The sequence below is a fragment of the Labrus bergylta genome, chromosome 12 (genome assembly GCF_963930695.1).
Source record: "Labrus bergylta chromosome 12, fLabBer1.1, whole genome shotgun sequence".
Lineage (NCBI taxonomy): Eukaryota > Metazoa > Chordata > Actinopteri > Labriformes > Labridae > Labrus > Labrus bergylta.
The window spans coordinates 24,647,199-24,661,353 of record NC_089206.1 but is presented as its reverse complement, the minus strand read 5'-3'; the positions used below and the strand labels follow the sequence as shown (position 1 = coordinate 24,661,353).

The window sequence follows — 14,155 nt, the reverse complement described above, 5'->3', positions numbered from 1 at the left end:
TACAAGATCAGGATCTCATAATTACAAGATCAAGATCTCATGATTACTAGATCTCATGATTACTAGATCTCCACCTTACGAGATAAGGGATCTAGCATGGTTGCATTTCAAATACATACAGACATGGGAAGTAGAGGTGCCGAGGTTGCTGCAGCTACCCCTAAAATCAGACACAACTTAAACCATCAGCTTATGAAAACATATACAGTTTACAGTTTTCTGTGATTTTTTTACATGTAGTACACCAATATGTGTGATAGTTTTTAAGTCCGTTTACTATAGTAGTGCTGCAGTAAGTATCTCACCTGGGATCAGACAGAGGGTCACTGAACAGGACCTGGGTGCGCACACTGATGTACCACTGCAGGAAAATACATGCTGCAAGCCGCAAGGTTCCACCTGATAAATATCCTCTGTGGAATAATCTTTATTTTGATTATTCATTGTTTGAATGTTAAAACTCTTTGTATTACAATTTGAAGGCCAAACCTTTTAACGATAAATTTGTAAAATATTCTGTGGTTTTACAGCTACAGCTTGCTGCAGTCTCACACCTTTTTAAGTGGCGTTTTCCTTTGCTTATTGCAAACAACTTTATGATTTTAAAACTCACAAGAACAATGGCATTCAAGGACAAAGCTGCAACTAATTCAGCAGTTTAAGAAAATGTCATGAAGCTGACGTTGTTGAATGAGGAACATCAATTGAAATGTTCTCTTAATATGTAGAACAGTGGTTCTCAAACTTTTTAGACTGCGTACCACCTCCGAAAATATTTGGCTCTCCAAGTACCACCATTATGGTAGACGTTAAAATACACTGTAGGCCTATTTCAACACACATTTCATGCAAGAGGCAAATTAATTCATAAAAAGAATATTATTTATTATTGCCCGCTGGCAGCCACACTGTAGGCCTACTAAGGGCTAGTGCTAGAACTTGCACACACAAAAGTGCAGCACAATAAAAATGATGACTTTATACCAACAACCTGTTTGGAAATATTTAATCTCAGTGTTTCCCACACAAACATTAACATTTTAAAAAATGTTAATGTACAGTTGCTTGCTGCGGATTGTATGCTGAACTCCAATAAATAACAGAATATCTGTTAATGTAGGCCTACATTAACAGATATTCTGTTAATGTTAATGTCCGTTATAGTACAGTACTGAAACAACAGCAAGCAGAAGATATTCTGTTAATGTAGGCCTACATTAACATAATATAATATATCTGTTAATGTAGGCCTACATTAACAGATATATTATATTCTGTTAATGCTATATTAACAGATATTCTGTAATGTCTGTTATAGTACAGTACTGAAAACAACTGCAAGCAGCAAGTATTCTGTTAATGTAGGCCTACATTAACAGAATACCTGCTGCTTGCTGCACCGGTGGTACACGTACCATAGTTTGAGAACCACTGATGTAGAACACAGAATTTTCACAGAATCCAATTTGTTGAATGTATATATGGGGCTACTTTCCCCATTCGCTACGCTCTTATCTATTCATTTGTTTGTCTTTGCTGAATAACCCAAGCTCCCCACAGGGATATTAACAGATCTAATCGTCTTACCCATGCTTTAATTTTTGTAATACCATGGCAGCATATTTGACTCCATTTCCTTTTTCTTTTCTTTTTTATACAAGGGTGTTCAGACACTCTCAGTATCCGCCATAATAATCTGATTTTTCTGTCCAGGGTGTGACCAAAGAGCGCAGCATGAGGCTCGTGGCTCAGCACAAAGATACCACCCGCCTGGCCCAACAGATCCACCATGTGCTGAACTTCTGCCACTGGGCCATTAACACTGGCAGCCACACTGCGCTGCTCTACAGCAAGAGGCTGGTACGTTTATCACGAGCTCCAGATGTTCAGCAGTTTGAAAGGCATTCCTCAAAAGCAGGCTCCAAACGACATTTGCGTTAAATAACTGGTTGGTTATCACTAGAGAGAGTTAGATTTGGCTTTGGTTAGATTTCATACTGAACTGCCATATCTGTTATTATCAGATGTGAGGTTGTCTACATGTAGTAGTTTTCTTAAAACATGACATGTTGTTCATAGTACACTACTGACCCTGTCTTTTCTTAACTTCATGTTGAAGAACTATCTTGTTTCCTCTATTGTATTGATGGCTTATGACACATTGTGAGATGAAACAGAGAAAAGTTGAAGCAGTGTTTGAAACAAAGTTGCCATACACAATGTAAATATCAACACTTGATGACAATTTTTTTTGTGAAAGTCCAAATGTTTAGAGAGTCAATTTACTAACTATCGTACAGTGGATAAATCTGCATGGGGGTGATACAAATGCATCCCGGAGCAGCTGTGATCTGTTTCACCACTACTACTTAGCATAAGAATAGTCAGCAAATGAGATAACGAGAAGACACCTATCTTGTGGGATTGTGGATTTATGCTCCCATAGAGCATCTTGACAAAGGGATTACTTGTTGTTTTGATATATTCGAGCTCAGAAACTGAATGACACATTTTGTGCCTGTGTGCGTGTGCGTATGCGTGTGTTTGTGCGTGTGTGTGTGCGTGTGTGTGTGCCTGTGTGTGCGCCTGTGTTTGTGCCTGTGTGTGGCGTGCGCATATAGATCCTATACCAGCTTCATCAGCGCCTTCAGTCAGCACTAGAGCCAGTACCCAAAGCCAATGGTGAGGTGCGCTTCTTCTGTGACCCAACCTTCTGGGCCAAAAACGTTGTGAATCTAGGTGAGACCTGCATGTGACCTTCTACTGTTTCCTCTCTTTACTTTTGTCAAGGTGACATATTGACTATAATGCCATAAAGTCCTGCCTTTCTGTAGTTTGGTCTTGGATAGCAGGAAGATGCGTCACTAAGGGAATTTTACAAATGTCTTGTATGGGGTTACATATTAACAGTCAGTGTATCACATACAGTAGATGTTAGTCAAAAGGCCCCTGTTTGGAGAAAATAACTTCTTTATGCCTAATAAGCACATGTGATCCTGATCTTATTACAGGTAATTTGTTGATTGAGAAAGCACCTGCACAACCACCCAATGTAATGGTAGGAGGACCACCCATTTCACCGGGTCAGGGTCACCCAGGCAAACACCAGGGACAGATCAATCTTGCCCAGCTCCGGCTGCAGCACATGCAGCAGGCAGCCTACGCACAACAGAAACAACACCATCAGCATCAGCAGCAGCATCAGCAGCAGCAGCAGCAACAGCACCAGCAGCAGATCCAGCAACAGATGCGCATAGCCTCTCAAATGTCCCAGCAGCATGCCAGACAGGCCGGCCAACCCATGGTGCAGCAGCAGGTATGCAAAACCTTTTTCAATCCAACATGGAAAGTATCTGTTCTTTAATTGATCACCATGGTGACTTATAGATGGGTTTAACTTTGAATAGCTTTCAACCATATTCTAAGCTTATATTAAGCTGTGCTGACATAGACAATGAACAGTGTCGATGATAGTAAAAAAAAAAAAATTGGATTGGGATTTAATGTTGCGATTTGTGACTTTTTATGGCATTGAGAAAGGGTATGGACTTGTCTTCCTTTTCTTGCTACTGTTTATTAAATTCCCTGCTGGGTCGTGATGGGTGTATGTTGATGTTACTTAAGAATAAAAGGGTGAACAATTCAAATCGTTTTATAATCTCTATCCTGTGAATATTTGGCATGTCTAGCCATTAAAAGATTTAGATTTTCAGTATGAACCATGTTCATCGACAAATGAATATACTGATCATACCAGCACTATTTAAATTATTTAATCCTTTAATTGCATTAACCTAAAAATCATCTGCTGTTTGCATACAATTCCATATCAGTGTTTATCCACCGGTTAGATTTTTCATTAAATCTGGGTATGTATTTGTGCAATTTTATAGCCTCCACGGCTCATCAGCATGCAGCAGCTACCGAGAGGGCCTGGGGGTATGAATGGTGGGCCAGGTCCTCCCATGTACCCAAATTCCCACCATATGCGTCTCCCGGGTCCAACGCAGGGGGGGCGAATGCCAACAGCTCAGCCAAGACATAACGGGCAGCAGTATCCACCAATGATGCAGCCTCAGCTTCAAAGACAGGTCAGCCCACGCACAACTGCCGATTTTAAAGTACCCTCAGTTTGATAAACTGATTTGATGTGATTTGGAATTTTTGTGCAACACATTCGTTGATGGAAATGTTGGAAAAGCTACTAGTGTACTTCTGTAGACTACTATAGACTTCGGTGAGGTTTTTTCTTCTTCTTTTCGTGAGTGATACTGCCTTTTATTCAAATGAAAATGCAAACTACCATGTCTTGAGCTACAATTCAAATGTAAATGCAAAGTTCCAGTTTTCATAACATTTTCATATTAAATGTACCCTGTAGTGTTTTCTTGGAAGTAAACAAAGGATATGCTGACATATAACTGCTTGCTCAAAGGGAGAATTGTTTTATCACAGGGGTGTAAAAGAAACATGTTGAATTTAGGACCAGCAGAGACCGAAGACGTAATGTGTACCTCTTTTGCCCTTAGGGACTTCTAAACGTACACACAATAAAAGTTTACGGCTGAGTTTAAAAAAGCATTATTTACAGCTTTAAGCTTGAATTCTTCTCCTAATCTGTTTTTGTTGGCACCATGCAGCTTGAACAGACATGTTGCTGCCACCTGTGAGAGGAGGAGGAGTGTGACAACCTCCCATCAGCTGTGTCTGTGTGCATGCGTGTCCTCGTGTGTGTGTGTGTGTGTGTGTGTGCGTGCAAGAAATAAACAAACAAGCCCACTTATAGTTAAACTGCTTCAAAGGGGTCTGAGAGGGAACATTTAAAGAACATTTTGTCTGCTTATTTCAAATTAGGGTCAGAATAATTCACACTTGGGGGTTCCCTGAACAGTTTTTCTAAGAAAAGTTTTGATTTAGTTTTGAGCTAAAACTAAATCAAAACTTTTCTTACAAAAATTGTAAATTAAATAAAAATTGTAATAAATGACTACTATTGATGAACTCTTAGTTTGGTTCCAAAGCTGCAGATGACCAGATGAAGGCTTAGTTGTTACATTTATAAAGTTGCTTTAAAATGTTATGTTCATAGCAATGTCAAAATATTCTTATTCAGTCCTGCGTCACACTACCTTACCTACCGTATGTGTTATTATCAAGCTGAATATTTTATTAGTAATTTAAGTCGAACATCGGCTACAGTATGAAAGTGCACATTTACTGCCTGCATGTCAGACTAGCTAAGAAACCCCCACTATACCCAGCCTCCTTTTTTTTGTGTCCAGATGTCTATAGAATCTGAGATGAGCCACCAAAGGTTTCGTTTCTTACTACAATCAGGGGTTTGGCACTTTTTCCTATTTTGTCATTGTCTTGTGCAGCATGTGTTGTCACCCAAATCATGCATGAGCATGCAACCATGTTGTTTCACAGAGGAAACTTAATAATTTCATTTTTCCTATCTTCCTTTCATTTGGCTTCTGTACTTCTCTCCTATTTACATTTTTCTCTTTCTTCATCCCTCCCTCTCCTTTTTCTGTGCAGCATTCCAACCCGGGGCACGCAGGCCCTTTTCCGGTAGCATCCCTCCATAATGCCAACCCCACAAGTCCCACCAGTGCCAGTATGGCTGGTGCCCACGCCCACCGTGGCCCTGCCAGTCCCATCATCGGTCCTATCGAGCTCATCCCCTCCGTCACCAATCCAGAGAACCTGCCCTGCCTACCTGAGATCCCTCCTATTCAGGTGTGCACATTTTTACATTTATTTATTTACTTGATATTTCCTCATGGTACTGTGACTGACAGTCCAGTGTGTGCACTGACAAAATCGGATGCTTAAATAACCCTGCTTGAGCCACATAACATGATTTAAATTCAAATGTTTTGCTTATGCAAATGTTTTTTTGCTGCATTTCATCGCATCTCTACCTTCATACAGCCTCCCCTGTATTTTGTTTTCAGCTTTTTTACTTTAGTTTACTTTGCAGACGAGCAAAAAAAATAAAAAAATTTATTGCAAAAAATCTCCTTCAGACTAAGTTACTTTTCTAATGCCTGATAAGGTGTCCACTTCAGAAACATCCAGGATAAGTTAAACGACTGGACTTGAGATTAATCGTCCCTCTCCTGTCTAAAAATGAAATAGATATAACAGTTTTCTTTTTTTTCTTTGAAAAATTGTACAATATTTAGAGAATTATGAAAAATGTTAAATGGAAAGGGAAACAAATGGGAGAATAAAAAGCAGGACAAGGAAGTAAATATTAACTTGACTGAGACCGGTGTGGAGAAGCTATCGAGGTCTGATGTGGTGGAGCAGTTTTAGCAGTCAAAATGAGTCGATACATGTTCGTCGTCTTGTGATATTTTTCCCTGATCTTTAACTCGACTTGATTTTCTGTTTGTTATTTCCCCACTACTGTGCTTCTGTGGATCAATAGTTGGAGGACGCAGGTTCCAGCAGCCTGGGTCACCTCTTAACTCGCTACATCTCAGCCAGCACACAGCAGCAGCTCGGCTCAGTGGACATGAACCCCTCTCCTGGACTCTCGTCTCACTCTTCTGGATCTTCAGGTGCCCTCATGTTCAGTGCTGAATGCTAATTTTCTGTATATCTAAAGTTTTCCTACTCAGATCATTGATTACTTCAGACTATGATCTTAAATTAATTAATTGAGAAATACGTGATCACCATGATTTATGAATATAAGTCTTATAAATGTTTTCCATCTCAGTGTTCAGATACTTTTATCACTGCTGCTTACTTACCTGTCTCATTTCTGTCTGCAGGTCTGTCAAATGCCCACACACCAGCAAGACCCTCCAGCACGTCAAGCACAGGCAGCCGAGGCAGGTAAGAAGTCATCAAGGTGTTTTACAAACCAGACACCCTGTTTAAACCTATAAGGACGTAAGCTAGCATATTTAAACATTCTTGCTCTTGCAAAAAAAAAACACAGAGGGACAAAACAATGTCTTCATTAATTTTATAAGATTGAAAATGGCAGCAGATAAAACTCAATATTACTGTGGTTGAAGGAACAGACACCTGTAAGCTACATTTATAATACAAAGTCATGCAAATTCTATTAAAAGATCTACACCTATGAGATTTGCTCAAGGGTCTTTAACAATATTTTATTCCCTTGATTTTCTTTAATAATACCATTTAAACAAATGCATAAAATATTCTCAGTGCTTTGCTCCCATGTGTGTTTCAGCTGTAGCTCTGCAGGGAGGGCTGGGGCAGGAAGCGGAGCAGCTGTGGAGCAGGTGAAGGTGAAGCAGGAGCCAGGAACAGACGACAGCTACAGCTGCCCAGCTACATCTATGAAGACAGAGCGAGGAAAAGATGCCGGGAGAAGTGCCTGCATGGTATGTACTAGGGGTGAAAACGAGTACTCGGGTACCTGAGTACTCGTTCATTAAATAATAATCGGTTACAAAAAAAATGTCATCGATAATCGTTTTGTAGTCCACATTTTTGTAAATGTTTCTTGTTGCATTGTGGGTTCTAGGATAGGCCTAATTCAAAACAGAAAAAAAGGAGCACGAGCGCAAAAAGAAAATAGATGATAAACAAAGCGCTGATAAAGGCTCTGTGCTGAAGCGCATCTGTTGTTGATCCGTACGCTGCTACTCTAACAAAAATATCCCTTTAATTTACCCCTTTATGAATTCACAATGAACAGAAAGTCCCAAACAAATGAAATATGCAATATGATCTACGAAAGTTCAGTTCAAATTGTGTTTTTAGTCCACAGAAAAAGAAGGACTTTCACTTTGCGATTACCGCTTTACTCTGCTAAACCAATGACGTTTGATCATCCAGGACAGAGCAGCATAACTAGATGTTTTCCTATATTTTGGAATTTTAGATGATTATTCTTTTAATAACTACAAAATGGAACAACCTTATAGGGAGAAATAGCTCATAGCGGACAGACGAGCGAGATTGAGAGAGTGTGTCATTATGCACAGAGGAGAAAGATGAAACAGACAGACACTTAAATTGTTCACCAGTTCTATTGTAACTTCATTTACCAGAGTAAAGTGTGCTCTACACTGCAGACTGTAGTCTTTGTTAACACAATGTTTCTGTCAAAACAGCTTCAATGTGCGATGAGTGCGCACTGATGTCTGCACGTCCGCTCGCCACACTGCTCTAATTAAAATTAACTGTTAAAACGGTCATAACACGTCTGTGTTAAGGTTTTTTTGAGGTTTGCTGTCTGTTGAAGTAAGAAATGTCCTAATTTGAATGTTAATACAAAGACCTCTTACTAACAATTATTAAAATCCTGAAGATTCAAATTAATCAATAGATACAGTCGGCATCGCGTCATAGTCGGGGGCGGGGCCTCCCGTGGGGAAAAAGAATCACAGAAAAATAAAGAACTTCAAAACGATTACTCGAGTACTCGCTTTAACAATGGGAAGAGTAATCGATTAGAGAAAATTTTGGATTTCTGCACCCCTAGTATGTACACAGCTCTTCCTACAGTAGTTTCAATATAAGACACGGTGTTAGAATGTGACTGCAGCATACCTCACACATCTGCTGCACTTGTGGGTGGCTTATTTTCCTAACTACATTGTGCTTGTGGTCACCATACAACCCTCTACTTTCTGATATGGTTCACTTTGTCCCAATGAGTTCCTGCCTTAAACTTATTGTCAAAGGAAAATCCAGGAAATATGGAACAAGAAAATGTCAGAAATATAAAACATTTGCTTTATGAATTGCATTTTTTTTTCTTCCTTTTCTAGATTTGTTTTCATGATAAACAAGTTGTTAAAATTTGAATTTGTATTTTCTACATGTTTTCCTTCAGATGAGCAGTCCGGAGAACAGTCCCCTTCCTGTAGTGGGGTCTGTATCTGCAGGCCTAGATGCTCTCAGGGCTGTAGGAGAGCGCATCAAAACAGAACCCACATCTGACACTCCTTGTTCGGGACTTAACGGCTCCAGTGCCACAACCTCTTCCTCTTCCAACACCACTACCTCATTATCCTCTGAGAAAAGAAGCAGCACAGCGCTGACTAATGGAAACGTTGACAAGGGGACGGAGGCCAAAGGAGGCGGTGCAGCTTCTGCAACGGGCAACTCTGGTGGGAAAGAGGATGACCCCAATGAAGACTGGTGCGCTGTCTGTATTAATGGTGGTGACCTGCTTTGCTGTGACCGCTGTCCTAAAGTGTTCCACATGAAATGCCATGTGCCCACCATAAAAATATTTCCAAAGTAAGTGATAACAGTAGATGGTGTATTCTTAAATACACAGCTATGAAACTATTGATCAGAATTTGAGCCGTATGATTACTCTGAGCCAGGAGCCAGTGTAAGGGTTAGAATCCATTATGGAAACAGTAAAATACACATGAGAAGGATCACCAAGTCCAAAAGAGAACAGTGTTCACCTGAGATCCGGTCTCCCTCCCCTGCATTATATGCAAATAAACATTTGCATCTTTTTCTTACTGTGTAGTCCCTTTAAATGCAGTGTTCCTTAATGAATTGTTTTAAAGCGCTTTTTTCCCATATTTTCTTGGACCCAGTCTAATCCATAGTTCATGCTGGTGTTGAAATATATCCAAGATTATTTAATCGACACAGCAGAGAAGTGTCTCACCTGTTCAAAGACAAGGGGGTCCCTCAGTGTGGCAGAGGACACCTTGTTCATACTGCTCTAAGAATCAGATATCCATGTGTCCTAAATTACTCATTCACATCTGAACTAAGAGCTGTCCATTGAATAAACCAAGGATGCATGTTGATAGTAGGTGTAAAGGGATCATGGATGAAAGATGAATAGCAGAACATTTTTAAGATATTGACCAGCAGACAGATACATTATTTTTAACTTCAAGTCTAAATAAGCCACTTTATTGAAGTATTTTTTTTCTTCTTCCAAACAGTTAATTATTGGTTACACATCATAAAACATTTACTTAATGTTCTCTGTTTGATTTGTTTATTTTTCTTCTTAGGGGTGACTTTCTCTGCACGTTTTGCCGGAGTGTCAACATCCCTGAAATCGAGTACTGTGACGACAGTAAGAAAATCACAGCAGTGCAAAGCCTGAATCCAGAGGACCAAAGGGTCAGTACTGAATCGATACTCTCAAAGGCCTTTGAATGATCAGTACCAAGCAGCTAATCCTCTCTCCTCATCCTCTCTCTGCAGAGATGTGAACGCCTCCTGCTGCACATCTTTTGTCATGAGCTCAGCGTGGGCTTCAGGGAACCTGTCCCTAGCTCTGTAAGTAGCGCTACATCACTTAAAAACACACACACACACACCTGTAAGCACACACACACACACACACCTGTAAACACACACACACTAGTCAGTTCCACTACATAATGACCCGAAACTGAATTCTTCTGTCCTGTTACCTTCTCTCTTTATCTCATAACATGGCAAAAGTCAAACTTGTTTTTTGATTCTTCTACATTCTAACCAAACCACTCTTTTGAAAGGCACAAAACACACCTTGAGAAACCACATTTGTGTCCTGGTATTTGTTCTTTTTCCCACATAATTAAAACCTGCATCGTATAATTTTCTGTGGTAAATAATTGATTAGTTGAAGAACTACTAATTTATTATTAATACATAAGAGTTAACGCAATCATTCCAAGCTCATTGCTGAACGAACTCTTAATATCCTTTGAGGCATGCTCGGGATGAGGAACAGTATTAATGAATATATTTTCCACACAGCCGCAGAGCAGGGACCCCACAATAACAAAGATTTATGACTTGAAACAGCGTGGAAATTGTAGATTAATTTCTGCAGTGTTTTTGAAATTGCCAGTAGAAAATATCTCTGGTGTTGTTGTAGTCTGAGAAACACACCATGTAGCTTCAGCATCCCCCCCATTGATCTCCCCTGAATCCCTTTCTGTCTGTAAGATATCAGATAGAGGGGACAAAGGGCTCACTTATCTCTGAAGATGCTAAGAAGAGTTTGGGTTATCCTCCCTCTGCTAAATTCTTCTCCTGTTAAATCTCATGTACTCTAATGTAAACCAGAATCCAGCTTCTTCTGACCTGACCAGTCACCAGAAGTATGCAAAGATTCTAGTCTAGAAAATATTTTCACACATGCACCAGCCTGACCCTGGAATCTTTTTGGGGTGCTTATTCACACATGTCGCTCACAGTTTTCCGTGTTGGACTGGATTTGTGGGGGAGTCTTTTGGAGGCAGGACATGACGTTAAAGAGACGCTGTGGAAATCCAAGATGCTGATTATCGTCAGAGTCCAACACCATGATGTCTTTTTTAGCCCTGATATCAATGCTATGTGAGGGGAAAAGAACGTACTGGCAATAAGAAAAGAGAAAGAAACTGCTTCATTACATGCATAAAGCTCACTGAAATAAAAGTCACCAACCCTCCCTGCTCGCTGAAGTCACCCCGACTTCTAGCTGGAAAATATCCAGGTGAAGTCAGGATGAGAAAATGTTAGCATTAACACTATTAGCTTATTGAAAATTTGGGGACATTTTCTGGAGTCTTGGGCAAATGTGAAAACACCAATAGCGATCATGCTGTAGTTAAACACCACCTTATTTCAAGAGATTTTCTATTTTTGTTGATTCCAAACTGCACAAATATCTTCAGCCTCTCATTCGCGAGGGAAATAGAATTTACTGACTATCTCTGAAATAATTTGAAATTCTGTCTGACCAATTAGGTGCCGAACTACTACAAAATAATCAAGCAGCCGATGGACCTGAAGAAAGTGAAGAAGAAGCTTCAGTTACGGAACTCCCAGTACTACCAGTCCATCCAGGACTTTGTGTCCGATATGCGTCTGGTTTTCAAGAACTGTGCAAATTACAACGAGGTGAGCAGCATGAGTCCTGAGCCTGCTTTGGGGGAATGGCTTCAGTGTGTGTGTGAGGGTGTGCATGCAGAATAGGGTTAGACTGTTATAAAGTTGGACTAGACACAAGCTAAGTATATTGCCTATATTCAATCTTTTGACTATTTGAATGTTTGGCTCACACTTGAGAGCTGAGTCAACAATGAAAGGAGTGATGGAACTGTTTGTATATTTATATCAGTGTTTAGCATCATAAATCACTTCAATGAGGACAGTGCTGGCTTACAAGTATATTAGTCTAACGTCGTGTGTAGACAGCCTGAGACCTAAAAAGAAAGTGGAAGTGTTGCTTATATTCTGCAGTTTTGTACACCTACTAACACTGGCTGTTGGGGGAATGTAAAGGTGTCCCTGTGCTCTCTTCACACTGGCTGCAGGACACAGTCTAAATGCTGCTAACTCTGTCTGCATCTCAATGATAATGCCCAGGTTTGAAACATCACCAATGGCTGTTATCACTTGATGATGTCATATGTCTAAATGGGGTGATGTCGTTCTTGAATGTATATTTGAAGTATTTCTGTTGATCTTCACGTTTGAATGCCTGTGTTGATATCAGTTGTAACTACTTCCTCTACCATGTACCTTCTGTGTGTGATGAAACACGGCCTTGCTTGTTAAACAGTCTAATCTACAACAAAAAAATCTATATGATGTCTTACACCTTTCCCCCACAAGAGGGAGCTCTTATTTCACTACCCCGAGACGACACTTCTTTTGGCAATGTTTCATAGTCAGAGCTCTGAGCCTTGCTGGAAAATTTCACCAAACACATGATGTTAACATGTCGCCAAAATTAACAGAAACCAGAACTGAGAATGATTCTGGTTAATCATTCTTGGGTAGATGCTCAATGCATCTAGTGCCATTTAAGTTTACATGACAAAAGAACAAAGAGGAAGTCCTATTTTTTAAAAGTTTAAAAGTCATTGCATAGTGCTTACTTGCACATACAAGCTCTCCCGAGCAGAGAATAGAACAAGTTATGGTCAGTATTTTCAAAATAAAGTCAAACTTTTGTGATTATATCTTCGTCTGTAACCGGAGGCTTTAAAACCTGCCAAAAAATTCTAATTACAGAAAATTGGATATGTATAATTAAAGAAGCAGTTGCTCTTCAATAAGACATTTTCCTCTGACATTTCTGTCAACATTTGGGGCCATCTTTGCGTCCGTCTATCTGCAAGTAGTCATTGTGGGGCAGGGAATTGTTATGAGGACCTTGATATACACACACAACATATCAGCTCTCTCCCTGAGTGCAGACTTAACTTGCTGTTAATTTGGGCAGTAACAGCTTGGTGATGCTCCCCTCGTGGGCCTGAGCACAGCTGGTCGTGAACAGATTTCTGATCTGTTATTATCTAACCTGCCTGTGCTGTCAACTTTTCTTTCTTCCTGCTGCTTCACTGTGTGTTATAATGTTATTACCCCTCTTTAGATGTCTCGAATTATCCAGGTTTATGATGAGGAGAAACAGATTAATAATCAGGTAAGCCGTTTCAAATGGAGCACAGATGACCTGTCCCACTTCCCACTGAGGCTACAGAAAATCTTTTCCTCCCTGAGAATCAATACGATGATATTTACAAATGTCTATGTGCTGTTTGGTTAAATTGACTTCAGCTATTTAAACTTTATCAAGTGTTCTTCCTCTGTATGACACCTGGCGCTGCATTAAACCTTTGTTTGGATCATTCAGTTCCGTGATAAACATTCCCAAGCGGTCTATGTTCAGACAAGACGTGTTCAAAAACACTTATTCTCTGGTTTAATCGTAAGTGTAATCTAGGATCTCTTACATGACATCTGATAAGCTTTCACTTTAATTTTCATGATTTCTGTTTCTCTTTTAGATATTTATGATATGCGTGACTAAAGTGACTTCACCAAACATTTAATATGTGAAGTGAATACGTACCGATAGATCAATAGAAAAGAATGAATATTACATTTTGATGACTAAAGGAAAAGTGTATGTATGTGTGAAAATAGATGCATATATTGGATAAAAATACATGATGAGGAAAGAGTTTTCTACAAAACTGGAGCACTTTGAAGAGTGACTTAACCTCAGGCAATAAATCAGTATTGAGCTGCTTTCCTGTTTCACCTGAATGTCACTGCAGCAAGGTCCAAACTTAGGGTGGATTCGGATTGTCCCTCCTATCCTCTTTCACTATTGTCTTAACCTTAACCCCGAGGAAAACATCATGAGGTTAAGGAAAGATGTTAGGAGAATTTATAAAGGACTAAAGGA

General features: G+C 39.8%; 1 protein-coding gene across 4 annotated transcripts in view; it reads left to right on the top strand.

The window, feature by feature from the left end:
- The window catches only part of trim33 (tripartite motif containing 33), a 28,116-nt gene that overhangs the window by 11,513 nt on the left and 2,448 nt on the right, over positions 1-14,155 (top strand). Inside the window, exons 7-20 of one of the 4 annotated variants that reach the window (XM_065961115.1) lie at positions 1,714-1,860; positions 2,622-2,739; positions 3,012-3,316; positions 3,894-4,091; positions 5,283-5,339; positions 5,542-5,742; positions 6,440-6,572; positions 6,789-6,852; positions 7,220-7,373; positions 8,834-9,243; positions 9,990-10,101; positions 10,186-10,260; positions 11,704-11,856; positions 13,337-13,387. In XM_065961115.1, the coding sequence (XP_065817187.1) occupies positions 1,714-1,860; positions 2,622-2,739; positions 3,012-3,316; positions 3,894-4,091; positions 5,283-5,339; positions 5,542-5,742; positions 6,440-6,572; positions 6,789-6,852; positions 7,220-7,373; positions 8,834-9,243; positions 9,990-10,101; positions 10,186-10,260; positions 11,704-11,856; positions 13,337-13,387 (2,178 nt within the window). The remainder of the gene's footprint in view (positions 1-1,713; positions 1,861-2,621; positions 2,740-3,011; positions 3,317-3,893; positions 4,092-5,282; positions 5,340-5,541; positions 5,743-6,439; positions 6,573-6,788; positions 6,853-7,219; positions 7,374-8,833; positions 9,244-9,989; positions 10,102-10,185; positions 10,261-11,703; positions 11,857-13,336; positions 13,388-14,155) is intronic. The other 3 variants (XM_065961117.1, XM_065961116.1, XM_065961118.1) reach the window with 3 other exon arrangements.